Below are 19,622 nucleotides of genomic sequence, written 5' to 3'. Positions count from 1 at the left end.
ATCCACAAGCTTTCAGACAAGCCCAGCTCCAAGATTTTCAAGATTTTTGAAAAGCTGCTGTGTGGACGTACCGTAAGAGTTAGACCTAACACACTTAGCTATTTTATCTACCTCTGGAACAAGCTAAACTAGTTATTATAAATATATTTATTCTTCATTGTCGGGTCACTCATTACTGGATCAGTGAGCTGCATGAGATACTGACAGGCTGTCAGGAGAGGGAGAGAGGGGGAGAGAGAGAGGGAGAGAGGAAAAGAGAGCACTTCCGCTAATTTCTCCCATGTTATTATCCAAAGTGAATGTAAACTTGAATAATGTACATCATTTGAATGTAATAATGAAGTTGATTGTAAGTTAATTTATACCATCCATATTGCTTAAGGCGAGGAAGGCGATGCACATATGAGCTCTGAGGCTACCAGAGTGTGTGTGTGTGTGTGTGTGTGTGTGTGTGTGTGTGTGTGTGTGTGTGTGTGTGTGTGTGTGTGTGTGTGTGTGTGTGTGTGTGTGTGTGTGTGTGTGTGTGTGTGTGTGTGTGTGTGTGTGTGTGTGTGTGTGTGTGTGTGTGTGTGTGTGTGTGTGTGTGTGTGTGTGTGTGTGTGTGTGTGTGTGTGTGTGTGTGTGTGCATGGTATTTCATCATGTGTCTCTGGACTATGGAAGCAGCAGGGAGAGCAGAAAGATACGGAGAGGGATTGATGTGGAATCTGACACCATCAGTGGAAAATAGAGGTACAGTACACACGACAGAGCATGGAATCGCCATGGCAGCGATCCAGGAGAGACATTATGGGACAGTGAGCGCACGGATGATCACACACCGGGTCATGTCCTGGGAGATAGGGAGGACAGGGAGAGGACTGCAGCCTGTCAGTTTTGCTGTCTGTTGTAGGGTCTTCATAATGTTATTTAATCAAGATAGAATCGCATAATTAAACCTTTAAAGTTATAATACAGCAATTAAAGGTGGGGTAGGTAAGTTTCAGAAACCGGCTCGAGTGCACTAACATTTGAAAGTACACAGCCGAAAAGAATCCGCCCCTTCCTTCAGACTTCCTTACAGAGCACCTCCTCCAACACACATGAACGCGCACATGACGTCAGCAGACTGGTGAAAGTGGCCGCCTGTTGCTGGCGAGTCATTGAAGTACTGCTGCAATGCACGCCCAATGAGGGCACGAGATACATTTGTGCGTGCACGAGATGGAAGGCTGACAGACAGGGCGGCAATCCAATCCGTTTAGCCGGCCCGGCTAAACGGATTGGTCGTGCTTTTTACAGTATTACGGCTTCCACAGATGACATTTTTTTATGGATTTTTTGTCAAAGCACTTCAGATATTCATTGCTATCGGGATGTTAAGAGCATTCCATGGAATATAACAAAAAGTGTATCTCAAGCCGGTTTCTGAAACTTACCTACCCCACCTTTAATATTTGTACTGAATATATATTTGTTTTATTTATCAAACCCATTTTGGTTCTCTAAATGCTTGCATGACTCTGTATAGTGGCTATCATTGTTACCGCCTTTCCTGTGTTTAAAAAAGTCATTGACAGGAATTGATGTAGAGCAACATATGGGCTAAACCAGGCATCCTCAAACTACGGACTCCGGTCCGGATCCGGACCGAACCACCACTGTCTCCGGACTCTGAGCAAATTATACTTTTCATATGTATTATCTCTCTGTATTATATGTGAGACATCGCCACAACGCATTCGCAACGAGTCAAAATTCTCCGCTATGTCCACTGCAAACAGCGCTCTGCATGTCTGACTGTTCCACTGTGTTCCACCTGTGTGTGTCAACGCTTTGGTCCAATCACATTCAGCATCCAGTCAGCGTTTCCCCCCAAACAATCTACGAATCAGAGGCACAGTAGGGCGGGTCTTCGCGGAATGCGGGTGGGAAAAATGTGTGTGTCTCTTTGAACCTGTCTAAGTCAGAGCGAGAATTAAAAAAAAAAATCTCATCTAGTTCCATCTGTACTGTAGCTAGTAGCCTAGTTTCACCTACCGGGGTGGCAACTGACACCCTACAAATAGGCCTTGCCACCCCAGCTGCCACCCCAGTTGGCAGCTTTGTTTTGAAAGAAAAGTTGTGGCTCATCGGACATTTATGAGAGAAAGTCTCTAATGTCCGAGTGCAAGTGAATGCAGCACAAGATGCACGTCATGTAACCCCTCCCCCGGTCCTGGCGCGAGCGTGGACATACGATTGGCGGCGATTTCATTTTTAACTGGACGGCGCAAAACGAGAAGCATTCGGACCCAAGCACTGAAGGAATGAGGTATTTGCGGTCTGACAGAGAAGAGACTGTCAGTTTGGCTGTACTCAGCATTGAATCAAAACGCACTAAAGCTGTTGATCTTAATACGTTTGTGAGGCGTTTTGCTGAACAAAATGGTAATCGCCGCATTCAGCTGTAATAGACATGTCAACTTGATGCTCTGCTCACGGATGAGCATACACAACTATTAAGATGATGACCTTACGTGTGTAAATATATTTTTTTCTTTGAGGGGGTCTGCCCCCAAAAAACTGTTTTAAGTCCTGAGAAAGTCAAATCAGACGGTGTGTAAAACTACACTGCCCAGCCAACAGAAAGTAACCACTTTGATTGAACTAGGCCAGCAGGTAAGGACTTTCCACTGGATAATAACTGCAGTATAAAAGAATGCATGACTGAATTGATGGAGACCATGTTGAAGGCAAACAAAAAGAGAAAATAACAGGTCAAATCAAGCAAATCCCCTCTCAGATTCCACAGCAACCAGAAGAACATAAATACTGGCTGGTGATTTAATTAATCAGCTTTGTGATGGAATAAAAAATGCACAGTGCATTTCCTTAGCTGTGGGTGAGTCCACTGACACCACTGACAATGCTCAGTTGCTGGTGTTTGTGAGTTGTTATGATGAGGCAAAGGGGGAGTTTGTTGAAGATGTGTTGGGCCTGACGAACCTCAGTGGACACACAAGGGGGAATACATTTATAAAGCAATAATGGGAATGCTGAATGAAAGAGGGTGCAGCTGCCTTTATTCATAACTGTGCAGCTCTTACACTGCGACTCTGAGGGGTCAAGCACAGACACAATAACAATGAAAACGGCTGCATACAGATTATTTTAGTTTTTGCAACCTTGTGTTAAGAATCTTGTTGCAATTGTTTAAAAGTTTGAATGACCGTAATAAACGGACCTTTGTCTTATTGAAACATTTATTTTGGACCTTTAAGATTTGTATTTGAGTACCCCTGGGCTAAACCAATCTTTTTATTCTATGCTCATACATAAGTCTTCCAATGAATCTTCAAAGTGCCGTCGTCATATCTGATGACATCATCACCCTAAAAGATTTGTCTTTATTACTAAATCCTCAATTTCAATAAAGTGATCAACAAATTAAGAAGTTAGTTTCTTTTACATAAATCTACTTTTTTCATGGCTATAACTTTTCAGTTCCTTTTATATAAATAATACCAACACAATTATTTACTACAATATTAGTTATAGCTTGAAAAATATTTGGCATTATGGTTATATAAATGTGATTCATAGTGCCATTAGATTGCTGTTTGACCACACTGTAAGAAGCCTCAAGCAAACGGTGTTATCACTGCAGTGAAAGTTATTTTGAAAGTATGAATGCCAATGAAACTGATAACAACAGGTTTAGTAGTTTGCAAATGTTAACATCTCTCTTTTTTGTTGATTTTTGGATGTGCTAATTCCATGCTCTGGAGATATTGGACATTTTTAGATCAACAACACAATCCTACAACCCACTATAGCAATCTTCTGCTACAAATAGTATAATAATAATATTAGCATAGTCTAATCTTTATCTTCAACTGTAGATAAAGCAGCTTTGATCAGAATGAACAAGCAAGCAAGCAAAGAAAGAAAGAAGCTGATCATCATTCATATGTTGATTGAGCTTCAGACTGTTGAGTACAGCTAATCCAGAGAGTACATCAACCTGATTAATATTGCTTTATTACAGCAGGGTGTCTCAGTGGGTGGGGGGGGCGCAGCCTTTACCTACATCATCATGATGCTGCAGACTGCCACAACTGTTTCCTGTACTCCGTCTCAGATCATTTACACTCATAGAGGCTAATATCTACCATTTTGTACTTTTCTTTGTACTTAGATATCAGAGTAATCCAGTTCCATGCAATCTGCAGCTGCCTAAACTGAAACACACTGTCGTACAGTAAACAAATCTTCATGACATTTCAATCCTGACCCTCGGCATTTCATCGCTGGAAGCTTTTAAGCCTCAAGATGTCGGTCCAGCTTAACTGTTATCTACTGCAGGCAGGGCGACGAAACACCAATCCGGAATCGAACATTCGCGTTAAACAACTGAAGTTATTTTGACGTCATTTCTCGCCTTTTATTGATGAGCTTCTCATGTGCTGTTGAATCACTGCTTCGTGTTGTTCGCAGCATTATTATTCATCTGTTCTCTGATCTTGTTCTGTCAGTGTGAAATGGCCTTGTTTGAGTGTGACTCTCTATATCTCGCTACTTCCTCCTCCCTGTTTTCCTCCCTCTCTTCCCCCCTTCCCCTCTCTCTGTTTCTGGATCAGCACCAGTGGCAGCTTGCAGCCCGCTTATGAAGGCTTTAATGTTCCATTTACAGGCAGCATGTTTGGGTCCTGTGTGTGTGGGTTAGTGTATCTTTCCTAGTCGACACAGACAAGGACGTTAGCCTTTATTAAACCAGCTGTGCCTGCCCGCTCCTCCCTGAGTGGACACAAAGAGTCTGGCATTCAGCCTGTCCTTTGATGGCCGACCCCAAATGACCATAACGGCCAATTCAGGACAGGAAAAAGCCCTCGTGGTGAAGTTAGGGGCTAATATCCGTAGCTGTAGAGGCGAGAAACAAGACTTTGGTCGTCATCTATTGAATGTTTCCCGTGCTTGACAGCATGTTCTTATGTGACCGAGAAAATATGAACCAAATCAACTCAGATGGAAGACTTTCACAGACTCATCCCCTTGCCCCACTTTCCCTCTTTCTTCTCTCCCTCTTTACGTAACAAAATGTTTCATAACTTGGCAGATTGTCGAGAATCCGCAGTGGCTTTCTCTCACCTTCCCACCGTCGACATCTCGCTGCATCCTTTCCCTGTCACCTTTACTCCCCCTCCCCTCCTCGAACTCTCCCCCTCCCCCCTCCTCCTCTTCCTCCGAGCTATGTGCAGATGAGCTAAAGCGGGGCCATACAGGGGCACGAAGCCACGCCGCATTCGTGCAGAAAACGTCCTGTTCATCCTAGCAGATCACTCGAGCCGCCCTCCCCTCTCCCAAACCCCCCCGTCCCCAGGGGGCTTCCTTCCTCAAATGAGTTCTCCAGAACAGAAGGCCAGATAGGGATGGCTGTCACACTCCTTCTAACACTCTCCCCGTCACTCTCATTTAAGTCTCCTCCATCTTTTCACTTTTCTGTCTATTCTCATCTATTTGTCTCATTTATCCTCCTCCTCTTTTTTCTTCTTCGTTACTTTCCCTCCCTCCCTCATCGCTTTCTCTTTTTATCTCCCATCCTCTGCACTCTCTCGCTCCCTTTAGGATTCATGGCCTTCAATTCCCCTCCGTCTTCACTCAGACAGTTTGTGCGTGATGGGGCAGTTACTTTTTGCGTCCTCGTCCTTTGTCTGCAGCACACATGAACAAGGACACGGTGTAAAACAGTCTCGTAGCGCCTGGAACACAAACACACGTGTGTCTGAATACTGAACATATTTCCCAACTGCTTTTAAAGTTCTGGATGGTTTTAACTTGCTATCATCCTACTTTGTGTACATTAATTATGGATGAAATGTGTGTTCTTAAGTCAAATGGGTTGCTTTTAGGGATTAAACCGCAGACAAGAATGAACTTACCGTGATGTTCTCCTCAGGCGGTTTACCGAAGTTTTGAGGGTATTATGCGACCTGCAAGTATACTGCTTTGATTCACTCTTACAGATCTTGTTTACATCCTTTCTAGATGCAACACATCTCAATGTTTACTAGCTTTCCTGCAGCAAACTGCAGACAGAGAAAGTAATCAACTAGCTGGAGAGTGTAGCTAATCATTTAGCAGCTAAAGTTGTGGAAGAGACTAAAACCGAGCTAAAAGATAAAGTGTAATATATTACTTAAATTCACAAGAAACAAACTACAAAGGAACGCTAATGTGTTGCTACACAGCAGTTGGATGTTATAGGCAACTGTTAACCTTAAAAGCTGATTAAATGTCAAAATGGTGTTTACAATGTGTTTTTGCTGTCAAAAGGTGGCCCAAAAAAATGCCCTTATTGCATGTTCACAAAGAGCCCGCCTTACTCCTGAGACTTGACTTCCCTACTTCTGATTAGTTCATGAGAACTGTCAGTACCCTATGACTTAATACATTCATGCTTGCAGCGTTCACTGAAAATAAGCAAACAAAATCCAAAGAGGCAAAACAAAGTTCCCCTCACTCATTTTTCACCGCTTCCGTCATAGATCAAATATGTTTCATTTTCTAGTTTAAATACATACAACCAGGACTGAGTTGTTTTTGTGAGATAAGCACCAGACAATCCTTCACATACTAAACCAGAATGGAAAATCTCCCCCGGTTTGTTTCATTTCCCTGATGAAGGCTGTTACTGGAGTCCTCAGAATGCTGCCTCGCTCAGCCTAGATTACCCACCGGCTCTACGAATTTTTAGCGGAGAGGTCAAGTGGAAGGTCACATCTAATGAATCACTCGGCATCTGACGGCCGCCCACAGGGGTCACGGTGTTCGGTGGATGAGATCCGAGCAGGGGCTCAGTGGTCGCTGCATTAGCCTCTGACTCGGTGTACATGTAGCGCGGGGGTGCAGAGAGGACGTGGATAAACTGCCAGCGCACAGCGGCTTTACGTTTCACTCTGAGATCAGGGCTGATCCATACTGGTTACTGTAGGAAAACAGAAGGCAAGGCAAGTTTATTTATATAGCACTTTTCAACACAAGGCAATTCAAAGTGCTTTACAAAAAACGAAAGACATTAAGAAAATGGCATTTAAAATCAGTCATTAAAAAGAAAAGATAATAAAATAAACATTAAAAGAAAAAATACAAGGATAAAAGTTACAGTGCAGTCTAAGATATGAATAGTTCACATAGTTGACAGAGGATCCTAGGGCAGTGGACTTTGGCGTCATCACACCATAGCAGATTAATGTCAAGTGTAATCCATTTCAAGCAACCTTTGACAGGCACAAAGGGCAAACAAAATAAACACATTTTATCGGAACCTTTTTCACTTTAACTCTCCGACTACTTTTTCCGGTTGATTTGAATTTCTTAATTCTCCTTCACTATAGTCTTATTAAATACTAGTATTGGTTTGGTAAATCATATTGTAGGGAACATTTATTTTATGATTACTTTTAGGTATAGTTTCCAACATTTTGTGATTTTTAAAATAACATTGATATAAGAGCTGATAGCTGTGCTAGTTTCACTAAGCTGAAAGCTAACATCAGCATGGTAAATGCATGAAAGGCTACAATTCTGATGATAAACAGATTCAATGTTTACCATGTATATTATCTTAGTTAAGCATTTCGACATGCTAATGCTTGCTAATTAGTACTTGATACAACGTGCAACCGAGGCTTATGGGAATGTCATTCGTTTTGCGAATAAATGAAAGTTATTGGACAGCATTTTTATTTTGAACTGATGATGTGGTGGAAGTAGAAATATTTGGTGACAGTTAAAGTCTTTGAATCAAAGGTTAATTAAAAGTATAAAAGTTACGGTAGAAGTGTAAAGAAATACTCCAGTAAATTACAACTACTTCAAAAATGTACTTGAATGTGACAGACTAGAAGTTGATGTTAAGATTATTTAAACCACCTTGCAGTATAGATGATTATGCAAACACACACACACCAAATCACAGACCAGTGAAAACATTAGCAAAGCTCGAGCCTTAAAGCCCTGATGAGAATAGACAATCAAAGACCCATTCACTACTGCAGGTAATCAGAGTCCATTGATCAAAATACAAATGATTCATTATATTCCCGAACAGCACTGTCTGTTTTCACTCATCTTCCCTTTTCACTGCAATGTCCCAACATTTGGAACGACCTGCATTGATTCTTTAATCTAAAGCTCTTATTCCCAGTGAATCATTTTAAGGTTTATAACAAATGACATGTTTTGGATGTGTAGAGGTTTCTCGCTGAATATTGATGTTCTCTTGAAGCGTATTACTCTGAGTAAAAGTTGATTTAATCCCAAGGAGAGCCAAAAAATACGCAATGCATAATTTCCGAACTGATCTTGATCTTGTGAAGCAGCTTTACTTATCTTTGTACTCTCTTCTTTTCCCCATCCCAGTTCTTCCCATACGGCGATGCGTCTAAGTTCGCCCAGCACGCCTTCAGGACCTTCGACAAGAACAGCGACGGCACCATCGACTTCAGGGAGTTCATCTGCGCTCTGTCCATCACATCTCGAGGCAGCTTCGAGCAGAAACTCAACTGGGCCTTCAATATGTACGACCTGGACGGAGACGGCAAGATCACACGGGTGGAGATGCTGGAGATCATCCAGGTAACACAGCAAAGATTTGTTTTTAAACACTGGTCATTTTGTTTTAGTGGAACAAGAACATGAGAACTGTGTCTCAGCAAGCGTAGCAGGGTGGACCCAAATGCAGGGCACTTACCAGGAAGACTTTACAGAAATATACCTTTTATTTCAGGAATCCAGGGCAGGGAAAAAGCAAACAGAGCTTTGTAAGAGACAGCATAAAAATGATCCGACAAAGACCAACAGGAGACCAGTGGGAAAGACAGGAAGTAAAAACAGACACAACACAGGGGTAGACAAACGTTTCAAAACAAAACAGGAAACACAAAGACAGATCATGTCAAGCAGGGGTAATACAGTACAGCTCATGTGTTATATACTGTATCATTATATTGTTTTGAGTCCCAGGAAGAACGAGGGGTTTGAAAGAAAACACAAAAGTGCATTTACCTAAAGTTAATAAGTCTCAGTTCAACTAGTCCTCAAGCAGAATTAAACTCAGTATTATGTTAAGACATTTAGCAAATACACATAAAGATCCAGTGTAAACACATTGGAGGTAATAATCACAGAAAATAAATTAGGGAATATTTATATACTGGTGAACCACATACTTAAAGTTAAGAGAATAAATACAATTTCAGAATATCAATGATTTCCTGTATTTCTACGTGATATCCTCTATATTCATAAGTCAAACATATTTATAAATAAATATGTGTTTGTGAGTGCGATGTTGTGGGGGGAATACCAATATTTCATTATAATATCCATATTATTAGGTAAAAATAATTAGTAATTTAAATATTTTTTATATATCTACAGTATCTTGAAATGCCTCAATTAAGTAGCACCCCACGTTTAATGGCAACAGCGTTTTATTTCATAACATATTATGGCATACTTAGAAAGTAATCCGTTGGCAGCAAGTGCTTTGTTTCCTGATGCCTGGTGCGACCCGCTGAGTCACAGAGAGGCAGCGCTTGATTTTCCTGACCTAAGTCAAAGGTCATACAGCCGAGTTCTGAGCCTGCAGCGCTCTGACACAAATGATTTATAAACACAAATATATTATGAAACAAGCAACAATAAGGCAGAGGAGCATGTTCTGAGCAGCTCATCGAGGATGTATGGTGCTTTGTCTCTGCCTCGTGGAGAGGATTACATTCAGGCAGCGCGACAAACACGCTTTGATTCACTGCGATACTGAGATCTCTGTGCCTCATGTAACTAGAGGTAATGTTAGATATATTAACAAAGGCTAATTTCTGTTCAAAATCATAAACTATTTGAAAAGATTATAAGACATGTTTTATAAAAGCAGGATTACAAAATAACAACTTTACAGAATATCCAAACATGCAGATGCAAATAGGGTTAATCGGTGTCTACTAATCAAAGAGTCCGTGGTTCAATCCCTGTAACCTGCAGTCAACGTGTTAATTGCTCCTGTAGATCCACGGTATTTACATTTTACATTCGCTTTGGATATGTCAGCTAATGACATGTAATGTCAATTATTTAATAAATGTATGTATTCAATAACAGAGCAGCAACGCCCACTAATAAACTGTACAAAGCAAAAAGATCAGGGGCCTCATTTATAAAGCCTTGCGTAGGATTCACTTGGGAAGGTTGCTTACGTAGGACAAAGCAAATAAATACGCACAGACATTTTCCGATTCATAAAAGACTGCGTACCGGCGCAGGACTTGCGTACGGCACTTCCTACGCCGGTTTCCCTTTATAAATCACAATCAACTCGAAATGCGGGGCAGCTTTTGCGGGCTTCACGTAACGCCCATATTTGCCTATAAATAGTCAAAGAAACGCCCATTCATTCATTCTGACTGACTTTATGAAGAAGATCGCAGGAAATGACGACAGAACAGCTAAAAAAGACATCTCACACCGTGTCAGATTTTGGTTATTTTGGGGAGGTCGAGATAAATCATATTGTTTGGTGGATGCAGTTTGAACCAGAGTAGCAGCATGAAGGTCGGATCGTCACCAAAATAAATAAATAAATGGTCCGAAAAAGGTTAATGACAAAAACAATACACATAGCCTTCCTCAGGCAGTGTGTTTGTACCGGGGACAGGAGACACCCCCTTGATGAGAGACTGTAAGAAATGATCGGGGAATCCCTCCGGAGAGGAGTCATGACGACTGGATCTGAATTATTTGTTTGTATTTGGTGGTTTGTGTTCCAGCTGTCGATCAGCAACTATATATCCATAATCCACCAGTTAGAGGAAATACAACTAATGTGTTGTGTTATATTAGCTGTACAATTGACCACATATGGTGTTCTTAGCTTCCATACCTCCTGTGTTTTACGAGCGACTTATCAAGTCTTGGCAAACGGCATAAAACACGATTAAACATGATAGTATATAAAACCATACTCGTATCTACAACCTATAGAAATGCAAAACGGCGTCAGTTTAGACGTAATTCTGTCCTCCTGCTTACCGCATAATTTATGAGAAAACATTTCATAACATTAACACAACATATTCGAGGTGGTTTTAAATAACATATCCGTATTTATTTATTTCTCCAAGTTATGTTTTTGTGTGCACTGAGGAGTCTCAAACAGGCGTTTGTTTAATCCTTTTAAGATTGGCTTTAATCAATGTTTGAAAATGAATTCTTCATATATGATAAATGAGAGGTAACATTTTATTTATGGTATTATTTCCACATATTTCTCTCCATTCTTCCTTCTGCCAACGGTGTCGCAGTTTCTCGTCTCTCCCGTTGTTGTGCTTAGTGCGTATGCATGGGTCAGAGTTTTCGTGGAGCACCGCACGTTTTCCCGTCAAGTTTGTTTTTTATAAATCGCAAACATTGCGTAGAGACTGGCGTACGCCGTCGTACGCTGTAGTTACTGTGCTTCTCTATTGTCATTTGGACAGCACATCACATTATCTTTTGAAATACACACACCAGGGTATGAACACACACATATAGAGCCGCTGACGGCCTATCCAGCTGTGCTCCATCTGTGCTGCCACAGAAACTGAAACCTGGTTCCAACACGGAGACATTTCCCTTGTTTTGAATCTCAGGGAGAGACACGAGTGAACATGGACGCATTAAGAGACTTCAGATGTAGTGTGTGTCTTCTCAAATAAATCCCTCTCTTTCTCAAAAGCAAGGATTCTTTTGTAGCACGCATTCTTCTTCTCTGATCTGATTATTAAGCAAATGATCTCAAGCAGTGCGAGCATGTGCTGAAGACCAGGAGTTTCCAAAATGTGTTAGTGTGACAGAACCCCACAATAATATCAGATGAACTCAAACACACCCCTGTTATGATTCAAATGTGATTCTGTCAGTAGAACTCCAAACAGATTTGAAGTAACACTACGAAAAGGCTGTTATTCAACAATTACCTGAGGCTAATTATATCTGCTTATTTGTGATATTTTGCTGTTTATCAATTACTTTTAGCTCAATATAAAAAAAATGCATCACTTCCTTTTAGCAATTATTTCCGTTGATGATCCATGAGGCTTATTGTCTATCTATGTGCACTCTTAGCTAATTCTTTCAAAATGGTATCTGTTACTTTTGCAACCTTTTGAATGTATATCCATTACTTTTAGTTAATTACATGAATGTTACCTTACTATAGCAATTGTTTATACAAACATTTTAACTCATAATATCAAGTATATTATCTTTAATTATTTAAAATGTTTATCCATTACTTGAAGCTCATTATTTCACCTGTTTTCCCAATACTTTAATACTTTAGCTTTACTTAATTTCTTCTCACTTTCTCCCCCTGCAGGCGATCTACAAGATGGTGGGCACGGTGATCATGATGAAGATGAACGAGGACGGCCTGACGCCCGAGCAGCGAGTGGACAAGATATTCTCCAAGATGGATAAAAACAACGACGACCAGATCTCGCTGGACGAGTTCAAAGAGGCGGCGAAGAGCGACCCGTCCATCGTACTACTGCTGCAGTGCGACCTCCAGAAATAGAACGGAGGGCAAGCGGAGCTCCACCTGCCGCCACGGACTGCACAGAAAGAATTTCATGTTCCATTCAGTTTGCAGCTATTTCCACTGAAAAAAAATTATATATATGCTTGGACTACCTTTCAATGGATCTGCTTCTTGTGTTTGAAACACTCGTGTGCATGAGAATGTTATTTGCTATAAAAAAGATCTACACACAACATACAAACAGTGCAAGTGCACAACACACAAACACACACACACACATGTCACTACATAAGAACACCTCGCACAAATAATATATATATAGATATATATGAATATATATTTAAATTATTTAAAGATCAACTGCCAAAATGTGAAGTGTGCAAAGTATTTTCCATACAGTTTCATTTTACTGGAGCTTGGCATCATGGATGTGCCACGTTGAATTTGCCGCTACTCTATTTATTGTTCCGAGTTTACTGACGCTAGCTGTCTGTGTTTCATAATACCGAGTAATGTCGACTGAACCAAATTCCTATGATAATGTATCTGCCTCCAATAACACTCGATCCATCGTCTCGAAATATTAGCACTATTAGAAGAGATGGATTATAGCGTACGTCCAACTTTTCCTTCTGAAACATGCCTGTACTGTCGGTTAAAATATGTAAATGTAGTTAATTTGCATGCCTTTAGGTTCTGCCTTAAAAAAAATCTCCTAATTTTGCATCCTGTAATCGATGACAGAAAGCCTTATCGAAGCAGCGCGTGACACTTTGGAGAATTTGGGAGAAAATATGTTTACTGAATAGGGAGCAAAAAAACATTGAAGTAGGTCCTTCTACAAGTAAAGGGTGTCAATGGTGTGATATGTCAAGGCGTTTCCTTTGGACTGCTTTAACTGTGGGCGCATGTTCCCTTGTAAAATAGCTGTAGTATATGTTGTTAAGAACTAAAACCCTGCCCCTGTGCATTTAAACACACTTCTTACAAAGAAGTAGATGTTCGATGCAGAGGAACCAGTCATTTTGAACCAGTCATTTTGAACCAGTATTGACGATAGAAAGTGAAGCGAGATCAAACATTTCCATCAGGATTCCCTGGAGAACGAATGAAGCGTCCCTCAGCTGGAGATGATTGGATTAGAAGGAAGAAATAAGAATCTATAGGCGGAGAGCATTGTTATCGAACCTACCATCACATCTACTTATTTTCCAATTAGCCTGCAGGTTGCATATCAAGAAGACAAACCCAGAGGAGTTATTTTAGAGCGTCAAAGAAGAGAAGAAATAAGGCCCGTGCAGCATTTTCCTGTTTGTGTTTTTTCAGTGGAAGTAAATGAAGTAGTGAGAGGAGCAGTGAATGTTTTTTCATTGTAACTAGTAGAAGACAGCCCTTCCTGTGAAGCCATGTGTTTAGTAAGTTGGACGATTCTCCCTCCCCAGACCCTCGACGTAATTCCCTCTTAAGAATCAGTCAATCTTTTTGTACTTTTTTACTCCCTTCTCTCACCCATTGTACACGTACTCAGACATTCGAAACGTAGAGAAGTTCGGTGGAGTGTGGTGTCTCCTACTAATGATTTGGAAATAACCCGTGCGCCCACTTCAACAAGTTGACCTGGTCACGTCTGAAAGCACCGCAGACACATTCCAACATGCATCAACACTAGCAGCGGAGGCTAAAGCAGATGTGATATGTCGTAATAAACAGTATTGCAATAAAGATCGAGCATACCAGTCCATTGTCTCTCAGCAATGTCACTTTGTATTCTGAACTTCTTTACATAAACATCTTTTGGCCAAACAATGTTTTTAATTCCAACTCTGTTATTAATATTATTGCTATCAAGATACCAAATGTAAGCAAAAGCAAACGTGTACAAGGATTCTTTTGTAGCATGTATTGTGTCCCTGACGACATGGCTGCACTACTCCCTGTGTTGTGATTGAATCTAATAAAAGGAACTCTATGGGCTCTTGTCTGGTCTCTTAACTCAGCAAATCATCTCCTCAAGCAGCATAGGGGTTTTTTCCCCAATGTGGTTGCTTGAAGTACACCAAACCATTCTATTAGATTAGCTCAAATACACCCCGTAATGTTCCATGTGCTCATTGCATTAGATTTTACTAGATGTAAATTAACGCTTTAAAAATATGGATATTCATTTTCATACAACTACATTTTAATGGCTTAATTTGGTTTAGTTAAATTACACTCTGCATTATTTCACTAGATTAATCCAATTTAATATTTCAGAGATTACATTTTGAAACATGCTCCGTATGATATAAATGTTAATAGTCTTTGGTGATTAGACCCTGGTGATGATGCTGAAGATCTGGATTAATGAGGAGGTGGGATGAAGAGGATGCTGAAGATCTGGATTAATGAGGAGGTGGGATGAAGAGGATGCTGAAGATCTGGATTAATGAGGAGGTGGGATGAAGAGGATGCTGAAGATCTGGATTAATGAGGAGGTGGGATGAAGAGGATGCTGAAGATCTGGATTAATGAGGAGGTGGGATGAAGAGGATGCTGAAGAAAGTACTTTAAACTGGCTATTTCAACTGTTTATTTATTACTTTAGCTAACTCCATTAACTGTAGGCTACCTTATAACTATTCAAACGGTTAATCAACCACATTTGGCCAACCTGATCTCACCAGAATGCGTGAGTCAGCTGTTTCTCATTTATTTGTAAGTTAATTTGATCCCCGTTACTTTTAGCTTTACTTTGCCTCGCACTTGCCAACTACATGCCTTAGCTTTCTGAAGACATAAGACCAGGGCCGGCCTTAAGCGACATTGTGAGATGAGCCCCCCCCCACCGACAGGAGTGAAAAAAATGTTTTGGAAACAAAGGACTTTGCAATATAATTCCTGTTTATTATTATTATTATTATCAACACAGTTACTTTTTTATACAGTGAGGTAAATGGTAAATGTGCATGTATGTCGTTCAGTATGCGTTTACAGGTGAATACGTCTGCATTTCCTGCCAAATACTAGCCTCAAAAAGATTAAAATATAATTAATGCAAATAAGCTATACTTCTACTAATAATAATAATCATAATCAATTCAATAATATAAATACTATATTATTTTATATATAATATAGTCAAGACAAAACATGCTTATGACATGCTCAAAAACTGATATTTCTTAAATCTGTATCCCTCTGTCAGCAATGTATCAACAACTACACACACATTTCTATCAGTATTTCTCTGTGTTGTGGTTGACATGATGATGACTGTTAGGAGTTAAGGGGAGAGGCTGAGCATCACCATGATGATGACTGTTAGGAGTTAAGGGGAGAGGCTGAGCATCACCATGATGATGACTGTTAGGAGTTAAGGGGAGAGGCTGAGCATCACCATGATGATGACTGTTAGCAGTTAAGGGGAGAGGCTGAGCATCACCATGAAATGTGCAAATTGACATAAAAATGAATAAAAGGGGAAGAAATGCTCCATGTTTTTAGGCTGTAAACTTTAACTGTTATGTAAGCCAACTAGACAGACAGTGTATCACTCTTCCTCCTGTACATAGCAGATAAAAGGCATAACTTGAATGAATGGTAAATAAAGAATGCTGGAAATAACTGCATCTCCATTAGCCTGTATGCTCTGCAGAGACTGCCTTCTTCATGTCGTGAATTGCAGATGCTGAGAGCTGCGCACAAGCCGAGCTCAGAAACCGAGGCGCCCTGCGCGATGTGAGGCCCCATGCAGCCTGCATGATCGGCCTGTAGGGAGGGACGGCCCTGAACCTATTAATGTGTCATACCCACTTAACTGGAAGAAACTCAGCTACCTGACGATATGAACAATTCTTACCTAAACAAAACACAACTCTAACGCCGAGCGTCTGAATCAGCACTAAGCGAAAGACTGCTAACGCACTTAGCACATAACTTACAGTAGAAATATGTTATACTTCATCGGATCTGTACAAACTAGATATCACATGGAAGCTGAGATTCCACGGATTCCAATGGTATAAGTTTCACTGTGCGACCAAAACTGAGCAAAGACACAGTTCAAGTTAAGTCTAAGTTCAAGGGCTGACATTTTGGTTTAAAACTTCAACGTTTGGCGCTGTTCACATCTATACTAGACTGTTAAAATCCTATCAGGTGCGGACAGGAATATGGTAGTTGTGCTGCAGGTGCTAAGGTGAAATGTTGTAACTGTGGTGGGGAACATAGTGCTGCGTATCAGGGCTGCGAAGTGCAGAAAAAGGCCAAGGAGATGCAGAGATACAAAGTACAAAACAAAGTCTCATTATGCTGAAGCAACAGAACAGGTTTCACTAAACATAGCTAGGAAATCCCAAAGCAGCAAGTATATTCTCTTCAAAAGATTTTCCCAAACTCCCACAGGCAAAGGAAAGCTCCACAATATGTTCACATAAGTGTGTGATAGGAGAGGATGCATTGATTGTTAATAAGTACAAATGTGTGGCCTTTATTGGAAAAGTGGTGAATGTTGCTTTGCAACAAATAAAAAAGAGGTCAAGACTGAAAACAATAGTGGGAGCAGCAGGTGAATGTTTGAAATGCTACATGATATGCTAGCCCCCAATAATGATGATTCACAGATTAGTGAGTGGAATGCTAGAAGCTTTATTGCAAATGGACAATAATGTAAGACCTATATATCAGTTAAAAGAAAAACCAGATGTTATTTGTATTCAAGAAACATGGCTGAAGACTCATTTGGACTTCATTATTGGGGGATATAGTGCTATAAGACAAGATAGAAATGATGGTCAGGGAGGGGGATGCGCAATCTTTATCAGAGAAGTAATGTCTTGGCTAACATTTAAGAACAGTCTTGATTTAGAAGTAGTGGGTGTAGCATCTATACTGATACAATCCTATCAGGTGCACTAGGGTCTTAATGGGCATGTTTTAAATCTGAGGATTGTGCTGCCATCTGCTGTTGAGGTTTTATCAGCACAAGTGGGAAAGATGATAATTGTGTCAGGCCTACATCCATCTTGATTTATAGCCTTCAGTTGATTTTAGATCTTAATTTAGAGTGAAAAAACAGAAAGAAACAGCTCTTACTTTACTTCTTGTTCTTAGTTACAGACCACTTCACTTTACACAAACAAATCTTGCTTAAATTGTACCAATGTAATCTAGCACATTTGGGATCTCTAAAGTTTGATTCATTAGGAGGTTGTACTTCCATAAATGATTTTAATTAAATGTTCCACTAATTTAAACAATATGTGTGTGTTTAGGTAATTCTGCTACCACTAACAGCGCATACATCTAAAGCTAGAAGTGATATTTTTGAGGCTGTTATTGGGATCTAGTTCACAAAGGTTTTAGTTTGGTACTTAGTGTGTGAGCATTAGCATTGTCTGGTTTAATTGAAGGACATCCATGAAGCAGAGGGGCCAGGTGTAATCAATCAACCAATTACTGTCTGTCTCACATAAAACCAGTAGTCTGTGGTTCAGTGTAGCTCCTGTCTCAACTTGAAGGAAGTGCAGAATACTGGTAAGTGTTCATTTAGGTTTGATTTTGTTCTACAGCAAGAGTTTTGAGTATCTTTTGTTATGTTGTGCTTTATAAGATGGTGATGGCTCTAATGTTTAAACGTTCCAAGAGGTCCCTAGGAAAGCCATTTAGCCTTATGACTCAACAATTCTGTAGGTCTTTATTTTAGACAGCACGTCTTTGTTAGGGATCTCTAGTTGAAGGGGGATATGTGTTGATTTGAATTGACTCTAAACGTTTCTCTCAACTCCAGATTAAAGATGTCTGGCCGTGGAAAGAAAGCTGTGTCCAAACCAAAATCCGTGTCCCGGTCTTCCAGAGCAGGGCTCACTTTCCCAGTGGGCCGCATCCACAGGTTGCTGAAGAAAGTGTGCAGTGTACCTCGCAGCAGTCCTGGAGTATCTCGGTGCTGAAATCCTGGAGTTGGCAGGAAACGCTTGCCGTGACAACCAGAAGCATCGCATTACTCCACGACACATCTTGTTGGCAGTGAGAAACGACGAAGAGATCAACATACTGCTGGCAGAAGTCATAATCTCTGAGGGTGGTGTCCTCCCAAACATCCATGCAATCCTTGTCCAGAAGACCAAGGCGCCCGGACGAGAGTCCAGCTAAAGATGTTCAGTCGCAAGAGTTTTAATGATATACATGTTTTGCTAATTTTATTATAAAGTTGTGTTTTTTTAAACTGATGCCTTATTTGACACTTAAATAGCAGATAAGCAAATTTGGTGGAATGCTAAGAAAAGTGCTCAATGTATTTCTTCCTAGCTAAGGAAACTGGAGCGCTTTGAGGAATCCCAAGTTTCACTGATTATTTGTAGGATAAACTCTGCCAACAGCAACCCTAAATATGTACAGGTTGTGATTTTTAGTTTAGGATAAAGATGCAATTCTGTCTGCAGAAATATGTCGCTGTCCAACTAGCCACATGCTGTTGAGAAACGAGTGGCAATGCTGCAGTTTACAATTAGGCACTGCTCATGATTTACATTTCTGATCAGTAACAACTGTGAACAAAAGGTTGACCTGGCAGTTCAATTTGGATACATCTCCAAACTTAAGAGTTTCTCATGTGAAGTTATTGACTTTAGTCTAAATACGCATGCTATTCCAAAAGTATTCATTTCAACCTGACTTGTTTTGGCTGTTTTATGTAATCAGACCTTAAACCTTACTGGGGAGGATTTTATACATTTTCTTTTTGTGGAATATGTCCAATAATATGATCAGGGCAATGACGCATTTCAGATGGCAAGTATAAGAATAGAAATTAAGCATCACCCATAAAATGGCTCCTACACTGTCCTTAGTCTTTTTGTAAAAGTTGGAATTAATTAAATGTAGCAATACTTAAATTTTAAAATAGAATTGCCACGTTAAGCCCGGAGCCCCCGGGGGCTAAAAACAACAATATTCACGAAACTGTGTCTCAGGGCTTAACATTTAACAACCTAAGACTTTAATACGTTACAACTGTTAGGTGTTAACTGACGAACCCTCAATAAACGATGAATAGTACAAAGAATAGACGATTCATTGTCGTAGGCTACTGATGCAGTGCC

The 19,622-nt window shown here is 40.4% G+C and overlaps 1 protein-coding gene and 1 pseudogene across 1 annotated transcript in view; both read left to right on the top strand.

Annotated features, from left to right (window-relative positions):
• The window catches only part of vsnl1a (visinin-like 1a), a 44,081-nt gene extending 29,567 nt beyond the window's left edge, over positions 1 to 14,514 (top strand). The window contains exons 3-4 of the mRNA XM_034228743.1: positions 8,382 to 8,597; positions 12,379 to 14,514. Of these exons, the coding sequence (XP_034084634.1) occupies positions 8,382 to 8,597; positions 12,379 to 12,576 (414 nt within the window). The 3' untranslated portion in view covers positions 12,577 to 14,514. The remainder of the gene's footprint in view (positions 1 to 8,381; positions 8,598 to 12,378) is intronic.
• A 3,803-nt stretch (positions 14,515 to 18,317) lies between these two features.
• LOC117554175 lies at positions 18,318 to 18,697 on the top strand (annotated as a pseudogene).
• The last annotated feature ends 925 nt before the right edge of the window (positions 18,698 to 19,622 follow it).

Source organism: Gymnodraco acuticeps, unplaced genomic scaffold (assembly GCF_902827175.1).
Source record: "Gymnodraco acuticeps unplaced genomic scaffold, fGymAcu1.1, whole genome shotgun sequence".
Classification (NCBI taxonomy): Eukaryota; Metazoa; Chordata; class Actinopteri; order Perciformes; family Bathydraconidae; genus Gymnodraco; species Gymnodraco acuticeps.
The sequence above is the reverse complement of the archived record's forward strand: the minus strand, read 5'-3'. Positions and strand labels throughout refer to the sequence as shown.